This window comes from Acomys russatus, chromosome 23, assembly GCF_903995435.1.
Source record: "Acomys russatus chromosome 23, mAcoRus1.1, whole genome shotgun sequence".
Classification (NCBI taxonomy): domain Eukaryota; kingdom Metazoa; phylum Chordata; class Mammalia; order Rodentia; family Muridae; genus Acomys; species Acomys russatus.
Window position 1 is genome coordinate 2,422,093 of NC_067159.1, and position 17,758 is coordinate 2,439,850.

Sequence of the window (17,758 nt, forward strand, 5' to 3'; positions counted from 1 at the left end):
GATCTCTGTGAGTTCGAGGTCAGCCTGGCCTATAAAACAAGTCTCAGACAGCCGAGGCTATCCAGAGAAACCCTGTCTCAAAAAATCAGAAAGCGAAAAAGTAAAAATAAATTATATATTTTTTGAAATTGTATATTTATGTTTTTTAAAAATATACATATATAATATAATTATATAATTTCTCCTATTCTTTCCACCCTCCAAATCCTCCAACGTACTCTTCCCTCGCTCTCTTTAAAATTCGTGTCCCCTTTTTCTTTATTTGCTGCTGCATGTATGTGTGTGTGTTTTTTATATTACTAAATATACACACACAACCTGCTCGGTCTGTGTGATGTTACTTGCATGGATGTTTTTACGGCTGAACATTTGTATTAGATAGCCAAAATCGGTGTGTTTGGCTCTGGGTGTGGGGACTGTTCTCCTTCTCTCAAACATTCCTTAGTGGCCTGCAGTCCTTGACTGGGGGCTGTGAGCTCTTCTTCCTCCACATCAGGGTGCCTATTTGTGTTGTCCTTCTTCAAAGCATGTTTGGTTAGCCGTGTCGGTGAGACTTCATATGTGCAACTTCTCTGACATCTCCAGGAAACAGAACCTCATAGCAACTTTCCTGTTCTTTGGGCTTTTAGATTCTTTTCATCTCATTTTCCAAACTGATCCCTGAGCCTCGGGTGTGTGCGTTGGGTTGTTAGATGTACCGGCTGGTACTTTGCTTCGCAACTCTGTCTTTTGGTCGGTTGTGCCTGTCTGCAATAGTCTCCATCTGTTAGAGCAGAGAAGTTTCAGTGATGAGGAGGGAGCTCCACCTTTCTTCATCACCTGTACCATCAGGGCCAGCGGTTGCCAGATGCTCACAGGATCATTTTCTCATGCTGTCAAATGTCTTAGAGACTGTACTGCTTTTCTGGCTAGTAATGCTTTCTTCTCTCTAAACGATTTCCTATGTAAAATTAAAATCTGTTATCTATGGCAAATTAGGAGACACCTGAGATGGCTAGGGAAGCCAGACGTAGCCACAGTTTCCAATTAGGCAGTTTCATCAGCTACAGGCAACACAGACTGAGGGAGTGGGATGCCTATGTCTGGTGTAGCACAGGCGTTGCAGCTCAATTGACTTTCATCAGACATCAGACATTTTTCATAATCTGCAAGGATTGCTTTCCATCTGGACAACAGATTGTCAGAAATTATCTTTGGTATTCCCTCTATAGCAGTTTTTGGATAAACTAACAATTTATATTTAGAACTACTCCATGAAATATGTGATGCATTATCCAATCAAGCACCACGAACCAGTGTTTCAGCATGAACAGACCCCATGCATGATGGTACCTATCTCCCAGGGAAGGTGTCCCCCTATCTCACAGTGAAGGTGTGCATCTATCTCCCAGGGAAGGTATCCCCCTATCTCCCAGGAAGGTGTGCATCTATCTCCCAGGGAAGTTGTCCCCCTATCTCACAGTGAAGGTGTGCATCTATCTCCCAGGGAAGGTATCCCCCTATCTCCCAGGGAAGGTGTGCATCTATCTCACAGGGAAGGTGTGCATCTATCTCCCAGGGAAGGTGTGCATCTACCTCACAGGGAAGGTGTGCATCTATCTCCCAGGGAAGATGTGCATCTATCTCCCAGGGAAGGTATCCCCCTATCTCCCAGGGAAGGTGTGCATCTATCTCCTAGGGAAGATGTGCATCTATCTCACAGGGAAGGTGTGCATCTATCTCCCAGCTGATGTATGTCTTGACTTGTGTAAGGACACTCTATAGTGCCTATACAATGACTAAACTGCCTAGTGACATTCCTCAGAATGGTCCTTCATCATGTGACGCTTCACTCTATTGTAGATGTATGTTACAAACCACCGTGATGATCATTTCTTTCACAAAGTGTTTTATGAAAGCACTTTTTTTTTTTTACTGAACGCTTATGCTATGTTCAACATAGATTTAGCCTCCTATAAAGTTTGTTTGCCATAAGGTCACATGCACTTTGTTTGCCATAAGGTCACATGCACATGGCACTTTGTTTGCCAAAGGCCTAAGTTTGTTTGACTCCATAAGGTCACATGCACTGAGTAATTTAAAATATACCCAATCTCCTAGGTTTTAGATAACTTTAAGTGATGCAGTCTAGGTAACAATGAATGGTAGAACACTCTAGCACTCAGTGAGCAAGAGACTCATGGTCAAATGATTTCCTGTTTCACAAAAGCCTTCATCTTCAAAACCCACCTAAGAAAGAACAAACACAGATTCATTCCATCTCAGGTATCCCTCTCTGTTAACTCATAGTCCAGGTCATGAAGATCATTTTCTTTTTCTTCATTTCTAAGACTCTGCTCTCTGGGCCTCTGGAATACCTAGTTACTGATAAAGTGTGACTAAATGGCAGGACACTTATGGCAGGTCCGTGGGATTCAAAGCCGGTAGCTTGGAGTTTATGCATGGCTTTTAGGGTCTGTGGGATCCTAGTGTGTAAGTGTAACTGTATGCATGGAGAGCTGTGCATTTTTTTTCCTGATAAGCCTGTAGTGTTCTGTATATTTTCAGAAAGGCCCATCTTCCAAGGGAAGAATTTCTGTTCTATACTCTAATATCTGTCTCCAGGGCCAAATACAGCCATGTTATTTATTCAGCTATTCCTTTCTTTTGGGGGCAGTCTCTAGAAGTATTTACTACTTATTTATTTTCTTATGGATGTTTAGTGTATCACCTATCACCACCACCACCACCTTTGTCTTCCACTGGAGCCTTTGTAATCTCAAGCATTTGGTCAAATACCTGTTCTAAAGTTGATTTCAATTCCACAGCTTCCTATTGGTAGGCATCCTACTCTTGGGAGCTATAGTAGAAGTTATATACCCTTGGAAATTACCATGTAGAATGTTCTTGTCCATGTTGCATAGAAAATAATAAAAATAAGTGGGAACGGTTTCTGCAGGGTGGCTGGGGCTGGTGTTTATGATAAGATGGTAAGAATCAGGGGGAAGGGGCTGGAGCCTTCCAGAAAGCAGGTGTACAGACAGACAGTGTTTGTTCTGTTTGCATATCTAGGAGGCTCTGTGGCAAAGAACAAGGCCCTGTTTATAACTGTCTCAGCAGCGTGGGATGTGAGATGCCCAGGTATGACAAAATAGCTGTATTGATCAACATTCAACCCATCCTGCAGGAACTGAGGCCCATTTCCTTCCACCTTGAGAACAGGGCTGCCTAGTGTTGAAGGATTTGCCACTGACCAGGAAGTTTTTGAGGACTTCTTAGCTGAAGTGTTGAGGGGAGTTCCTTTGGGGGGGGCGAATCAATGTCATACTGCTCAGGGAAGATGCTGATTCTCCTGTCCTGATTGGTGAAGTCTCTGTAAGCCTCCTTGAAAGTATAACTATGGGTAAACCAAGGAGAGACTGCTAGCATGATAGTGCAGGCTGCCCAGCTTTGCAGTCAGGGTTATCCCATTTCAATGCTTAACTTATTGCGTACAGTATGAAAATTATTTTCTCTGTCATATGAAAACCTGCAAACCTAAAAAAAAAAATGAAATCTTGTCATTTGTGAATCAGTGGGACCAAAGGACATTAAGTGAAATAAGTCACCTCAAAAAGCCATGTCACATATCCAGAAGTTAAAATGGCTGATTTCTGTAGAAGTAAGAAGTAGAACAGTTATTATTGGAAGTTGGAGGGAGGGACTGGGGGGGGGGGGAACAGAAGAAAGAAGAATGGTAAATACCAAAATACAGTGATACAAGAAGGTACTTCTAATATGCCACAGCATCTTAGGGTAACTGAAGTTCACGATTTATTATGTATTTTATAAAGATCTAGGAGAATCAAAAACTTCCTGATTCAGTGGAATGAAGTGTTTAAGGAGAAGAAGACATTGCCTTGATTTGGCCATTACATACTGTGTGCATGCATGCTGAGTTATACGGCAACATATAAATGCTATATACATTGTCAATTAAAGTAAACTAACAACTCTGAAGGCTGCTTTCAGAACCTGCCTCTTACAGAGGTTTAGAGGCATGAAGGAGTTAAGCAGCTTTGCCACTGTCCCAGAGCAGAGCTGTAGGCCTGCCTGACTTCAGAGATATGAATTCTGTCCTTCATCTGACTACCTTTGACAGATCCCTGGAGCCGAATCCTTCTTCGAAAAATTTTATCTTATCACCCAGAATGGTTTCCACCTCAAATAAAGCCACCTGTGTGCTCTCAGCCCGGGTTTGTAGACTACTGTCCATGCCTTTACCATACACTTCATAGCCCCTATACACAAGGATCTCCTGGCTGTGGACAGAAAACCCAGCTGAACCTTTCTAGCAGGTGAAACTGGCAGGCACTCTCAGTGTCTTACAATGGAGGCAAAGATGTATTGCTTCTTTCTCCAGCATCCTAGGAAACTACATTACAATTGACTTGTTAAGGCAAGTATAAAGGTTTTGAATATTTTTCCTCTTTCACAAGTCCGCAATCACCTGATGATCATCATCTGCCTGGTGATTAAATTCTCACTAGCTAACTGCAGGGTCTGACGTGGGCCAGCACTTTTCATGTCATCATGTAGGTGGGAAAGATAGGTGAGTGAGTGTATGGACCTGGTGGCTCTGAGCTAGCATCAGCCCCAGTGTATCTGTCACCTTCGGTCCAGCCTCTCATCTGTGGCTTTTCTTATGCTTCTCCTCAACTCCTGTTCTTCCACATGCATTTTAGACATCAAATGGCTCATGCAGAGGAGCATGGCTTGATGAGTTGCATATAAATGTTACTAAAACATACGGATTACATTTCCTTTAAAAACACATGGGCTTAAAAATTAGAGGGGAAAGTGCTTGGCCAATGTTTTTTGGTTTCGCAGAACACAAAACATTTGTGGAATACTTTGGAGTTACAGAGGTTGCCAAACCTCAAACCAAAACACGTTCAGGTTTGTCGGTCTCAATCCATCCCAGCACAGTCCAGAGGCCAGAGAAGGGAGGAGAGGAAAGATGGGGAGGATGCAACCACCCGCTGCACTCCCCTCGGTGCCTCTGGCAGTGTCTCTAGGCCTGGGAGGCTCTCACACTGAGTCCCATCAGAGTGTGGACTAGATGACAGGTTTCATCTGAAATATACAGAAGAGTACAGAGCAAGGGCTGAACATGCTGGCTGCCATGCTTTGCTATTTCTGGGGGTGGGTAGGAGGGGGAGAAGCGATCTCTAGAAAGAAGTGATCCTGGCTCCTAGAACTGTTCTTTTCTCCTCCTCCTCCTCCTCCTCCTCCTTCTTCTTCCTCTTCTTCTTCTCATGAAAGCCAGTGTGTAATCTAATAGCTGGGTCTGGAGAAGAACCCACCAGGACCTGCTTGCACTCAGAGCACACACGTCAGACTTCCTGTTGGGTGGTAAGCCTGTAAATTAGGGAGCCAGCTTCCTTCAGGGAAGCCTTGACCCTCTCATTCAGTCCCTGACTTGTGCGACGATCTCCAGACAGTTTTACCAGCCACAAAATTGGTATTTTGGTCCCCACTGTGTAAGGTCCTTTGCCTTTCTCTTGATTGACTTAGAAATCCAGAACTGTACTTTTTCAAGTTTATTCTCTTAGGTATCTCCTCCCTCGCAGTGCCAGATGTACAGAATAAGTTGAAAATTGTTTATTATTTGTAGAACATCATTGCTGAGTGGGAGGTAGATTAAAAGGAAATAATAAGAAATTAATTAAATAAAAGGACGAGAAAGGCTCATTCCAATCAGCTACAAATCAAGCAGACCAGAAGCCATGGCCAAGAGAGAGAGAGAGGAAAGGAGTTTGTGATTAGTTAGAAAAACCAAGGGCAGTTCAGACGCAAATCTGAGCCTGCTTACTTCTGTTAGACTCTGATTTGACTTGAGTTGTTGCTTAGATACACACATCCAAGGGGCCATATGATTGGCCTCAGAGACCAGGTATACCTGTGTTTTCTAGATCCCTGGAGAAAGAAACTCACAAGTTTTCAGTGCCTGTAAGTCTTAGACAATTAGGAATTTCTAGAGGCAGAGCTAAGGCAGAATAAGGTCTGGTTGAACCTAGAGCAGGTTGAGGTTTGGTTGAACCTAGAGCAGGATAAGGTTGGTTGAACCTAGAGTAGGCTGAGGTTTGGTTGAACCTAGAGCAGGTTGAGGTTTGGTTGAACCTAGAGCAGGTTGAGGTTTGGTTGAACAAAGTCACCTAGTAATGAAGTGAGAAGTGACTGCACTACCAGGAAGTATGGACCAAAGGCAAGAGAAGTGTCATGAAACTGAAGAGAAGAGGCAGGTTTTCAGAATTCAGAAGCAGCCTTGAGAGATTCATCTACTCTCAAGAGCCCTTCTTGTTTAGCTAGAGGGAGAAGCAACTGTGTGGATGCTGCCTGTAGAAGGAGGAGCCAAGAGAACGGAGGAAAAGAGAGCTCTGTGGGTCTCTGAAGTCACGTCTGCTGTGAAGCCCTTGTCTCTTAGAGGGGCTGCCAAGACTTCACAAAAAGCCCAAGTCTGCTTGGGGAACTTTATGGAATTCCCAGAGACTTCCTCAGAAGTAAACATGTCCATGAAAAAGAGAGGATTAAGATTAGGATCTGCCCGGGGAGTGAGGGTTCTTCTGTGCAGTTTTCTTAAAAGCACTACACAGTGACAGACTGGCTTCTGTCCTGTGGACTCTTCGTTCTGCCTTTGACCTTGGGTTTGATCTTTAATTCCGGTTCCACTGGATCCACGGCAACTGCAAGCCTCCATGATTTCCTCTGTCTGTGTCTAGCTGACATGGCACTCTCAAAGTAGTGCTCATGAACCTGGGTCAGGTCCTAGACAGGAGGTTACATCCTTCTCTATGGAGTCCATTATTGGAACCTTGAGTCATGGCACATTAATCTCACATTCAAGAGTAGTCAGAGATGGGCCATGTGTCATGGAGGCTGATTTACACATGAAAGTAGTTTTGTTTTTGTTTTTGTTTTTTTTTTTAGCAGATTTTTTCCTCATAGGACTTGCAGAAAGACATGACGTAGAAGAAAAATTCTGGGTCTGTTCTTGCTCTCAGAATGTTCTAGCTAGCACTCTGTTGTCAGTATGGCTGGTGGAAGTCTTTCATATCTTTTGTTGCTATATTTATATTTCAGCGCATGACAGGCACTATATCTTGAGAGTGGATGGATTTGTGTTTTGAAAAAGGATATTTGGCTAAGTCATTCCTTAACCAAGAGAAGAAATTTTTCTTGAGTGGTAGTAGAGAAAATATTTGAGAGTAAAGAAATTTCCTAAAACGCACTCTTAGCAGCTGCTGTCCCAAGGCCATGCCTATGGAATAAAGAACCACTTTTCCCAGCCCTCCCTCTTACAGGTTTATAATGCTCAGCAGAAGGAGGGGTGTAAAGTGAGTGTAACACTCTCCAGTTAACCAAATGGAGAGACAAAGAGGAGTCAGCTATCTTCAATGCCCAGGCCAGTTCATCTTAGCTTAGATCTAAAATGGCTTCCCCTGGAGAGTTAGGAGGAAGGTACTGGTTGATTTACTCCAGCTGACATCTGGTAAAGAGTGCACTCTGTCCCAGACAACTAACTCAAAAATTACCTTCATCTTTTCTATCTACTAAGCTCAGCAGAAGAAATGACTGCTTAGAGATTAAAAAGACAAAAACACTAGTGACTTGGTACAATCCAATCTTATAGTTATTTCTAGCTATTAAAATTATAAGTCTAAACTAATAGTAATAATTATTTCATATATCAATTGAGGTCCAAGTTGTCTATTTTTACCTCAGGTTTGAGGCAACCTCACAGTGCATCTGTTTACACTGATGGCAAATCTGGATTTTGAGCTAGAGGCTTCAGCATTTGCAGATCCTGTCTGTCACAGCATCCAGAGGATGATTTCACTGTTCTCTGCAGGATCAGCAGGCAAGGGAGCAGAGAAACTATCCTTCCAACCTCTTCTGGCTTCCTCTTCGTTGTTCTTGAGTCCCAAGTAGTTAGCTGAGCGCCAGTGAGCTGACCACTTGCTTTTTCTCAACTGTCAATACATCCCAAGTATCTCCGTCATGCCCAATTGCTGTGTTTTTATTTGTCCCTTCTAGGGCCATTGCCTGCAGTTTCCCAGCCAACCTCATCCTGTGCTTTCCTGGCAGTCTTACGAGCCTCTGCAGTTTTTGCATACTTTCTTGTTATCCCTGGCATGAGTGAATTCTGTCATTCAGTATGTCTATGGAAGCAATCAGTGTTGGACTTCTTCTCAGGGACTGTTTCATTTGTCATTCGAGGTAGCTGGCCCTATACTAGATTTTTGGCAGCATCCTCCTATTGGCAGTTGTATTCCTCCTATTCATCCAAGCCATAGCTGTTTGTCACGTCCCATGGTGTAGCCTTTTAGCCAGGACTTGATACTTTTCTCTGCCTTATTATTTGTTCTCTCTTTCTTGTCATGAACAGTTTCCACCATTGTCCTCTTGGCTATATGTATTTGCCAGAGAATGTTGGCAATTGTTGTATTATCTATGGCTTCTGCCCAAGGGTGGCGTCACTGAACACAGTGACGTCTTTTTAATGGTTAGTATATTGGAGTCTGAAACAATCTGCAAGATAATGAGGCCTACAGGGCCTTGAGGGACATGCTTTTGGTTCTCTGAAGAGAAAATGAGAAATGGAACTGGGTAACATGGAGCTCCTTCTACATTTTGTTCAGAGCCAGAGGACTAACAGAGCCATGGATTCCAGGGGAGTAAGACTGTAGCTGCTAGAACAGGCTGCAACTTGAGCAGGATGACTGGCTTTGCTTTTTTTTTTTTAATTGTAGAAACGGTGGCCTACTTTTCATTTTACTTCCTCAGTTGCCTTGATAAGTTTTGTTTTCAATCAAGCTGTGCTTATTAAGTCATAGTTATTATAATAGAGATTTCTGTATCTTATAACTATGGAGACTTAGGCATGGGGCTGTTAAAAACCCTGGCCAGTGTTGCCTAAATTAGAAGCCAATCAGTCTATCTTTAGAGTCTAAGCTTTTAACTAGAGTCTTCATCTGTCCCTTGTCACTATGTGTGACTTGCATAGCACTGAAGCTAGACTTAATGCTTTAGTTAGCCTGTTTAGTATTGATACTGATTTTTATTTTTCATGAGACATTGAAAATGCTCAGGAACTGATATTACAACTTATCCAAACCCTAAGAAGGGTGGTTGGAAGGGAACACCTCGGGACCACAGGTGATGAGCAATTTGAATTCAACTCTAAACGCATTTCCATCCACTCCTTAATCTTCCACACCAGTGAAGGGGGCTCATTGACAACAGCTTCTTCACTGTGTAGATATAATTGTCGCACCCTGTGAAGCCAAGCTACACACTATGGGTTTGTCCTTAAGCAATCTGTAGGCTTCCGAATTGCAGTTCTTTAGAGCATCTCAACAGAAGATGTCTTAAATAACCGGAAGGTGGGAGCTGATTCCACAAAGTAGTGAAAGAGTGGGAAGTGTGGAAGGTTTAACCTTGCCTCAAGGGAGCCAGGACAGATTAAGAATGTGGAGATATGCTAATTAGATCTGGACTGGTTGTCCACTGTACACACTGCCGTTGTCCGTGCAGACCTTCCGTGTTAGGGGCTCAGAGCATGCCTTCCTTTTCACACTGCTAAGTCTGTTCACACGCTAGTGACTCTGCTACAGAAGCTACCTCTTGTTCTGAGTAGAAGATTGCTGAGAGTGTCATTTAATATTGAGGTTTAAGAGAGGACCTTTTGGTAGCAGGCTACCAAGAAGAGACTTGATACCCTATGAGCATATACAGGGGGAGGAGGTTCCCCTCAGCTACAGTCATAGGGGAGGGGAATAAGGGGAAAATGGGAAGGAGGGAAGAATGAGGATACAAGGGATGGGATAACCATTGAGATGTAACAAGAATAAATTAATAAAAAAAAAAAGAGAGGACCTTTTGTTCAATCTTCCTCTAGTTTGTCAGAGATATTAAGTACTTCTTGTCCAATGCTTCATAGCACCTATTACATTTCTCCAGTGTACTATACAGTTCATAAATTAGTCTTTTTGATACTGTCTTCTATTTCTGTTTCATTGAATGGCACACTCCTTAAGGGCAATAACCCTGTGTCTCTTTGGCCATTATATCTATGGTTTTCTCTTGTCTGACTACTCTGTGTTTTCAAAATTCCTGTTACCTTAGGACATTTTTAGCCACGGACTTGCTTCAGTTGAGAGAGGAACAGTGGCCATGATAACATACGGTATATGCTCTCTTTGGTCCTAGGGGTCTCAGCACACAGTATCGGGAAAAGTTAAACTTGAGAAAAAAAAATTAGAGCTAAAGAGAAAATAAAAAGATGCCGACGGAAAAGCAGTTCCTTATCTCGACAGGGGTGATGTGAAACCTGTACCTAGTGATACCTTAATTGCATCACAGATGTTTTAATAATTGTTATTACTCTTGTCTGATATTTACTGAGCTTCAAAAGAAGTCTTGTTTGTTAATGCAGTTGGAAGGGTTTTTCTTTCCAATCTGGTTATGATTCCATATCAGCTGATCTTGAGGCATCATTAATTTCCAAGGGAGCTCTTTGGCTAGCTCTGCCTCCATCCTCTTCTCCCATTTCAGCACATTTTTTTTTTTTTTTTTTTTTTTTTGGCTTGGCCAAGTAAAAAGAGAGGCAGCTTGGAAAGCAGAGAGGAAGTTACAGCCAAAAGACTGAACAAATGGGGGTTTAGATGTGCCTCTGTTGTCACTGGATTAAGGAGAAAAAGTCATCAAACAGGAACAATTGCCAATTTGACTGTTTCTGATTGGAAGCTCCAGAGATGATGCAAGGTCTCTGCCATGCCACAGCCCACAGAGGGCCACCATGTAGAACGTTGTGGCCAGAGGCTACCCATGGCAGCTCTTCACATCTGTGAAACAATGAATTCATTTTGTAGAGCTTGGAGATAAAAATTTACAAAATTAGGCCAAGCTAACAGTGGACAGATAAACAATGGATGAAATAAGATACACCTTGACTAGACATTAGTAGCTGAAGACCATATTGGGTAGTTGGCAAACATTCTTACAGAAGGTGGAGGTCAGAAACTCTAAGTCCAGGACAAAAGAAGCCAGAGGGAAATTAAAGCCTTTCTGAGACCTACGTCAGTAAAGGCACAGTCCCAGTCAGACAGAAAAAAAAAAAAAAGCCCCAGTCTCTGGCATTAGAGGATCCTATCCCCAGAGATTTTTTTATTTTTTATTTTTTTAAGCTTTGAATTATTTTTATTTTTATTTATTTTTTAAAATTACTTTATTCAGATTACATCTAAATTGTTATCCCATCACTTGTATCCTCCCATTCCTCCCTCTCTTCACCCTATTCCCCTCCCCTAGGTCTATGACTGAGGGGGACCTCCTCCCCCACTTTATGGTCATAGGCTATCAAGTCTTATCTTGGTAGCCTGCTTATTCTTTCTTTGAGTGCCACCAGGGCTCCCCACCAAGGGGAGGTCATCAAATATGGGGCACCAGAGTTCATGTCAGAATTAGTCCTCGCTCTCCACCCAACTGTGGAGAATGTCCTGTCCATTGGCTAGATCCGAGTAGGAGTTCTATGTTTACTACTTGTAATGTCCTTGGTTAGTACAATAGTTTGAACAGATTCCTCTGGGCCCTGATCCACCTGTTATGAGGTTCTTCTTTTAAGTTTCTAAGATCCTCTGGATCCTTCTATTTGCCCAACTCCTATATTTCTCTTACCAAGAGTCCCAGTGTGATGCTCTCACATCTATCCCAATATCCTAGTAAGTGAAGACTTTCATGAGACATGCCTTTTGGGCTAGGTCCCATTTATAAGTGAGTATACACCATGTGATTCTTTCTGCTTCTGGGTTAATTCACTCAGTATAGTCATTTCTAGTGCCATCCATTTGCCCACAAATTTCAGAATTTCCTTTTTTTTTGTAGGTGAGTAGTATTCCATAGTATAAATGTATCATAGTTTCTTTATCCATTCTTCAACTGAAGGACATTTAGGCTATTTCCAGGTTCTGGCTATTATGAATAAGGCTGCTATGAACATAAAACCAGAGATACTAAATTGGTTAGAAGAAAAAGTGGGGAAGAGCCTGGAACACATTGGCACAGGAGACAACTTCCTGAACAGAACACCAACAGTCCAGGACTTAAGGTCAACAATTAATAAATGGGACCTCATGAGGCTGAGAAGCTTCTGTAAGGCAGGAGACATGGTCAATGGAACAAAGTGACAGCCTACAGACTGGGAAAAGATCTTCACCGACCCTACATCTGACAAAGGTCTAATATCCAAAAAAGAACTCAAGAAATTAAACACCACCAAACCAAATAACTCAATTGAGAAGTAGGGCTCAGAACTAAATAGAGAATTCTCAACAGAGGAGTATCAAATGGCTGAGAAACACTTAAAGAAATGCTCAACCTTCTTAGTCATCAGGGAAATGCAAATCAAAACAACTCTGAGATTCCATCTTACACCCATCAGAATAGCTAAGATCAAAAATTCAAGCAACACCACATGCTGGCGAGGATGTGGAGAGAGAGGAACACTCCTTCATTGCTGGTGGGAATGCAAACTAGTACAACCACTTTGGAAATCTATTTGGCGCTTTCTCAGAAAACTGGGAATAGGGCTAACTCAAGACCCAGCTATTCCACTCCTTGGAGTATACCCAGAAAATGCTCCACCATACAACAGAGATTTTATTTTTTATACTAAGCTGATTTTTTTTTTAAATTAAGCTTAGAAGATAAGAATGGGATACTAGCTAAAATTTTTGAAATAGTTCCTCTACTTAACCCAATATGCAGCAGTTGAGAAAATGGACCTTTTAAAAATTATGAAATAGTGACAGTCGTTCATTAATTCAATGCATATAGATTGAGACATACTGTGCAGCAAGCATTTATGCTAGGCAGTGGGCAAAGAAAAACATTGAGTCCGAATCTTCTGAAGTACATACAAGCTGGGGCTGTTAAATCATGCCATGGCCCTATACTAAATTCTGAGATATAGTACTGTAGATTTCTAGTACTTAGATATAATTGGTGAAGTTTGACAGAGTTTGAGACAAACAAAATATAAGGCATATAGCAAATAAGCATGATTAATTTTTTAAAAAAAGAGAAACACTCAGAATCAATAAAAAGACTAAATAATATAAATGCATAGTTCTACACAGCAGAATACATACTAAAGGCTAAGTTACATTTTCTTCCTATATGGTAAAAAAAACTATGAAAAATATAATTCAATAAGACGTGACTAGTAAGGTTATATTCTTTACCACTGATTTTTGGAGGGATGGTTACACATGCTATCTCTACGCCTTTGCCATGAGAAAGCCCCAGTTATATGAACTTCTGGATGGCCGTGGGTGTGTCTATGTATGGCAAGCTGCATTCTTAGGGTAAGGAAGGTCTCCTTGAGGAAGACGTGGAAAAAGGATGCTCAGTGGTCAATGTATGAGACTCTTATCGCTTCACCAGAGGATGAAAAATAATTACATTAGAGATTTTGGCCAAATGTTAGAAGTACCTTAATAACAGACTTGCTAAAAACTCAAAATATGGGCCCAAGGAAATGCATCAACAGAGGCTGGAGAACCGTTGAAGAGAATGCCAGAAAAGACCTAGTACACAACGTCTATGAGTCTTCCTAAATTTTAAATATATGACTCCACCAGTTTTTAAGGTTATATTTGACAGTTGATACCTAGTCATTATTTTATAGCATAAAATTGACTACTTATAAAATGATTCACACCATACTGTATTATTTTGAAATAGTTTTATGGAAAAGAAACCAAATCTACTTCTACTTACACACTAAACAGAATGTTGCCGTCCTATTGGAACCTCACAGTTCCCTAGCACGTTGTCCTTGTGCTAGCTTGTGTCCTCATGCCGTACACATGTCCCTGGAAAAGATGGACTGGAAGGTGAAACAATAAACCCTTGCCATCTGCAGAGAGCCTTCTGTGCCATTAAAGGGAATCCTAGGCTGTTCTGGTGGGCTGCCCACATTCCAGGACAAAGCAGTCAGATCTAAGCTGGGCCTATCTGTTTCTTGTATCTGCCAAGGCTCAGCATGGCTTCATCTGCCTATCCCCTTATTATTCTGAACTCTCTTAATTGCCTGAGCTCTTTCTATCTACAAATAGTTCCATGAACTGTATGCAGGACCAAAGTAGAGCTATGGGAGAGATACTGCCTATTCCTGCTGCCCACAGATTAACAGCTAATAAACACCATGCACCGCTCTCTCCTGTGAACCTCTTCTTAAAATACAGAGTTTGGTTTGCCAGCATTAGTGTATTTAAAGCCGCCGAGATCCAGGGGTGACTTTAGAAAGTGAAGTGTGCAAGGAGAGCCTGTTCACAAAGCAAATTTTCCAACACAAAGAGGCCATCAGTGTGTCAGTATGCCGGTGGCTCATCTGAGAAGGCCAGGGAGAAGATATTTCTTCTCACAAAAAAACTTCTCACGTTATTCTTGGCAAGTAACAGAGTTGAGCAAGTGGATTATTCTGGTAGAAGGTCAGAGAACATACTGTTTTCAATAGGAAAGTCCTGTTTGCTCCTAAGAGGACCATGCCCTTTGGGGTGACTTCACAGTGAAGAGACATATCCCGTCCTGCTCCCCCATGTCTCTGCTTTCTCCCATAGTGCCTGAGCCTCCCCTTCCTGACGTAGGAGAAACAATTCTGAAGTAAATAGTCAAAAGCTTTACTCAAAGCTTCCAGCAAAGCTCCAGCCAACATTCTGTTTTGAGGATGTCGCAGACCATCCACAATATTTGGGATGTCATCTGAGCAATCATTTCAATATATTATACCAGGAAGTAGTCGAATGGTAAAGAAACAGTGTGCATACAGTCCAATTTACAGAGTGCATGGCATGAGTAAAACAGAAGCTGTGAATAAGTGTATTTTAAATTATTAGGTATTTTCTAAAATCTGACAGTTTATGGTTCTTAACAACCACTTGCTAGGGTACAAATGAAGATAAATTATTTGGAGGCATGGATATTCTTTTTGCTTGTTTTCTCTTTTCCTTTGGGTAGATAGTTCTTGCTATAGTAAAAACGAGTGTATTCCTTTACTCTTCTCCTATTTCTGTTAGCCCTCACCCCACTGACTTAGAACTTTGAAGTCACATCAACCTGACAGCTTCACTGAGCCTTCACACACCCTGGATGTGAAGTATGTTCTGGGGCAGGGTGTGTCGGCCATGATGAGGCAATGAGGGTGGCATAAGAAGCAGCCAGTGTCACTCTTTGCTCAACTGTACTCATGATAGCCTTGACCTTAAGTATGCTTTATTATCATACCCACTGAACCTCTCTGGAAGGAAAATCAAGAGTTAAATCTCATCATGGTTAAGGACTTTCTTGTGAATGATCTAAATGTTTTCTCTGTCCTTCCTCCAGCAATGTAGCAGCATCTGGCCCTTGCACTTTCCAAGGCTAGCTTCTCTCAGTGTCTTGTAATACGTCACTGCTCAGAAAACTCACCTTTCACCTTGAAATGCCATTGACATTCTGGGATTAATTACAAGTTGATTTTCTGGCTGTTCTTATTCCAGAACTGGACTTGAAGCCATCATGGAGACTTACGCATTCTGGAGACCTCCCGTGCGCACACTGACCTTCGAGGACTTCACCTCCATGCAAAAGCAGCAAGGTAAAGCTTTAGGCGAGGCCTTTGCTCTGTAGACAGCAGGAGATGGGGGAGCTGAACTGAACATGGTACCGCTGGCCCTAAGCCGATATAAGGGCTACACCAGTTCTCTGGGGCAGAGACAACTTGTAGCTCCATGGATAATAAAAGCACCATCAGTTCTGCAAGTGAGCTGGACCCAGAGTCAGGCATGTGACTTGAATTCAGAATCCTTTCTTCTTTTCTTTTTTCTTTTTTTTTATTTTTTCGAGACAGGGCAGAATCCTTTCTTAAAGCCATAAATTTCTGGGATATTTCCTCCCCTTTGCTGTTGACAGCATACCACGATTAAAAGACACTTCGGGGAGAAGAGAGTTTATTTTAGCTTATGATTCTAGGGGGTTGGGGGTCATCTTAGTGGAGAAAGCATGGCAGGAGGGCGAGAAGAAGAAGTGAGCGATCACATCTCAACCACATACAGGAAGCAGAGACACAGGGCAGGCAGGGGGTTGAGGCTGTAAACCCTCAAAGCCTGCTTCCAAGTAAGGATGCCTTCTACCAAAGCTTCGCCTCTTGAAGGTTCCACAACCTCACCAAACAATGCCATCAATAGGGGACATCTGTTCAAATACACGAGCCTTTGGGAAAACATTTCTCATTTAAACCACCATGCGTCATCCATCTATCCTTCCTTCCTTCCTTCCTTCCTTCTTTTCTTCCTTCCTTCTTTCTTTCTTCCTTTCTTCTTCCTTCTCTCCCTCCCTCCTCTGTCCCTCCATCTCTGTGGTACTTGAAATATAACTAGGGTCTTGTACATGCTAGGAAAGTACTCTGCTGTGAACTGCATCTGCAGCCCAGTGCAGCCATAGCATCACTGGGATTACTGCTAAGCACTCACCATAGGCCTTGCTAACTGAAAAGACCATCACAAGATCTTCATTTACTCTTCATGGAAACCTCATCAGTTTACTTTTTTTCTAGTTTCTTAGTGAGAAAAGCTTCAGTTTTCAATGGAATGAAATGAGGTCTCACATTGAGAAGGGGATGCTTTGAGCCCATCAGAGTTTCACTCCATACAAGCTAGCCTTTTTGTGCCTGCTTGAAACAACAGCCCTGACATATTGGTGGGTTCAGCGAACTTTGCTCCACTTCTTTGTGATTATTTTAAAAATCAAATTCCTAACTTTCCTTTTTTTATAGCTCAGTCGAAAAACTGAGGGTCACAGGTTTTCAACTCAGACTGTCAGTTCAGACATATTCTGAGGCCCATCTGCCTTTTTTTTTTTTTGAGTCAAAGTTTCCCAGAGTGCAGAACGGTTTATGCTTCTTTCTCTGGTCTTCCCCTTCTCAAAGTGACACTGGGCACAGCGTTCAGATTGAGTTTGTTCTGCTCCAGTAAATGCTCATCATTGACAGAAGGCTAATTTTTAAAATTCTAGTTATTTGGGAGGCCATTCCAGGACTCTGAAATACCTGAGACAGCATACCCTTCTCAGGGGAGCAGTTAGTATTTTTTGGCATACTGGTTTTGGTCTGCCACCAACATTGCTGGAATATTTTGAGTTTTAAAGATGAATATAATTAAAGCGTAGATGCATATGGGACCTCCCGACACAGCTGTTTGCAAGGCTGGGGCAGGAGGAACACAAATATAAAACCTGTCTGGGTGACAGAGCAAGTTCAAAGCCAGCTTTTACAACTCAGTGAGACCCTGTCCGGCCCATTTTGCTTTGGTTGGTATGGCAACACATGAACTAAACCAAGCTTGGGGAGGGTAGGGCTTATTTACTGACAGGTTTCAGTCCACCATGAAGGAAAGCCAAGGCAGGAAGTAACTCAAGGCAGGAACCTGGATGCAGGAACGGAGACAGAGACCATCAACGTTGCTGACTGCCTCACTCAGAGGCTCATGTTCAGTTTTCCTTCTCATACAATTCAAGACCACCTGCCCAGGGCCAGCACTGCTCACAACAATCATTAATCAAGAAAATGCCCCATAGCATGCCCACAGGCCAATCTGATGGACATAACTCCTCAGTTGAGGATCTTTTTAACCAGGTAACTTCAGTTTGTGTCAACTTGGCAAAAATTAACACCACCCCCCCCCAGAAAATACCCAAGTAT

At 42.3% G+C, this 17,758-nt stretch overlaps 1 protein-coding gene across 3 annotated transcripts in view; it reads left to right on the forward strand.

Moving 5' to 3' along the window:
- The window catches only part of Tbx15 (T-box transcription factor 15), a 118,383-nt gene that overhangs the window by 87,195 nt on the left and 13,430 nt on the right, over positions 1 to 17,758 (forward strand). For all 3 annotated transcript variants that reach the window (XM_051165992.1, XM_051165991.1, XM_051165990.1), the window contains exon 7: positions 15,561 to 15,658. In XM_051165992.1, the coding sequence (XP_051021949.1) occupies positions 15,561 to 15,658 (98 nt within the window). The remainder of the gene's footprint in view (positions 1 to 15,560; positions 15,659 to 17,758) is intronic.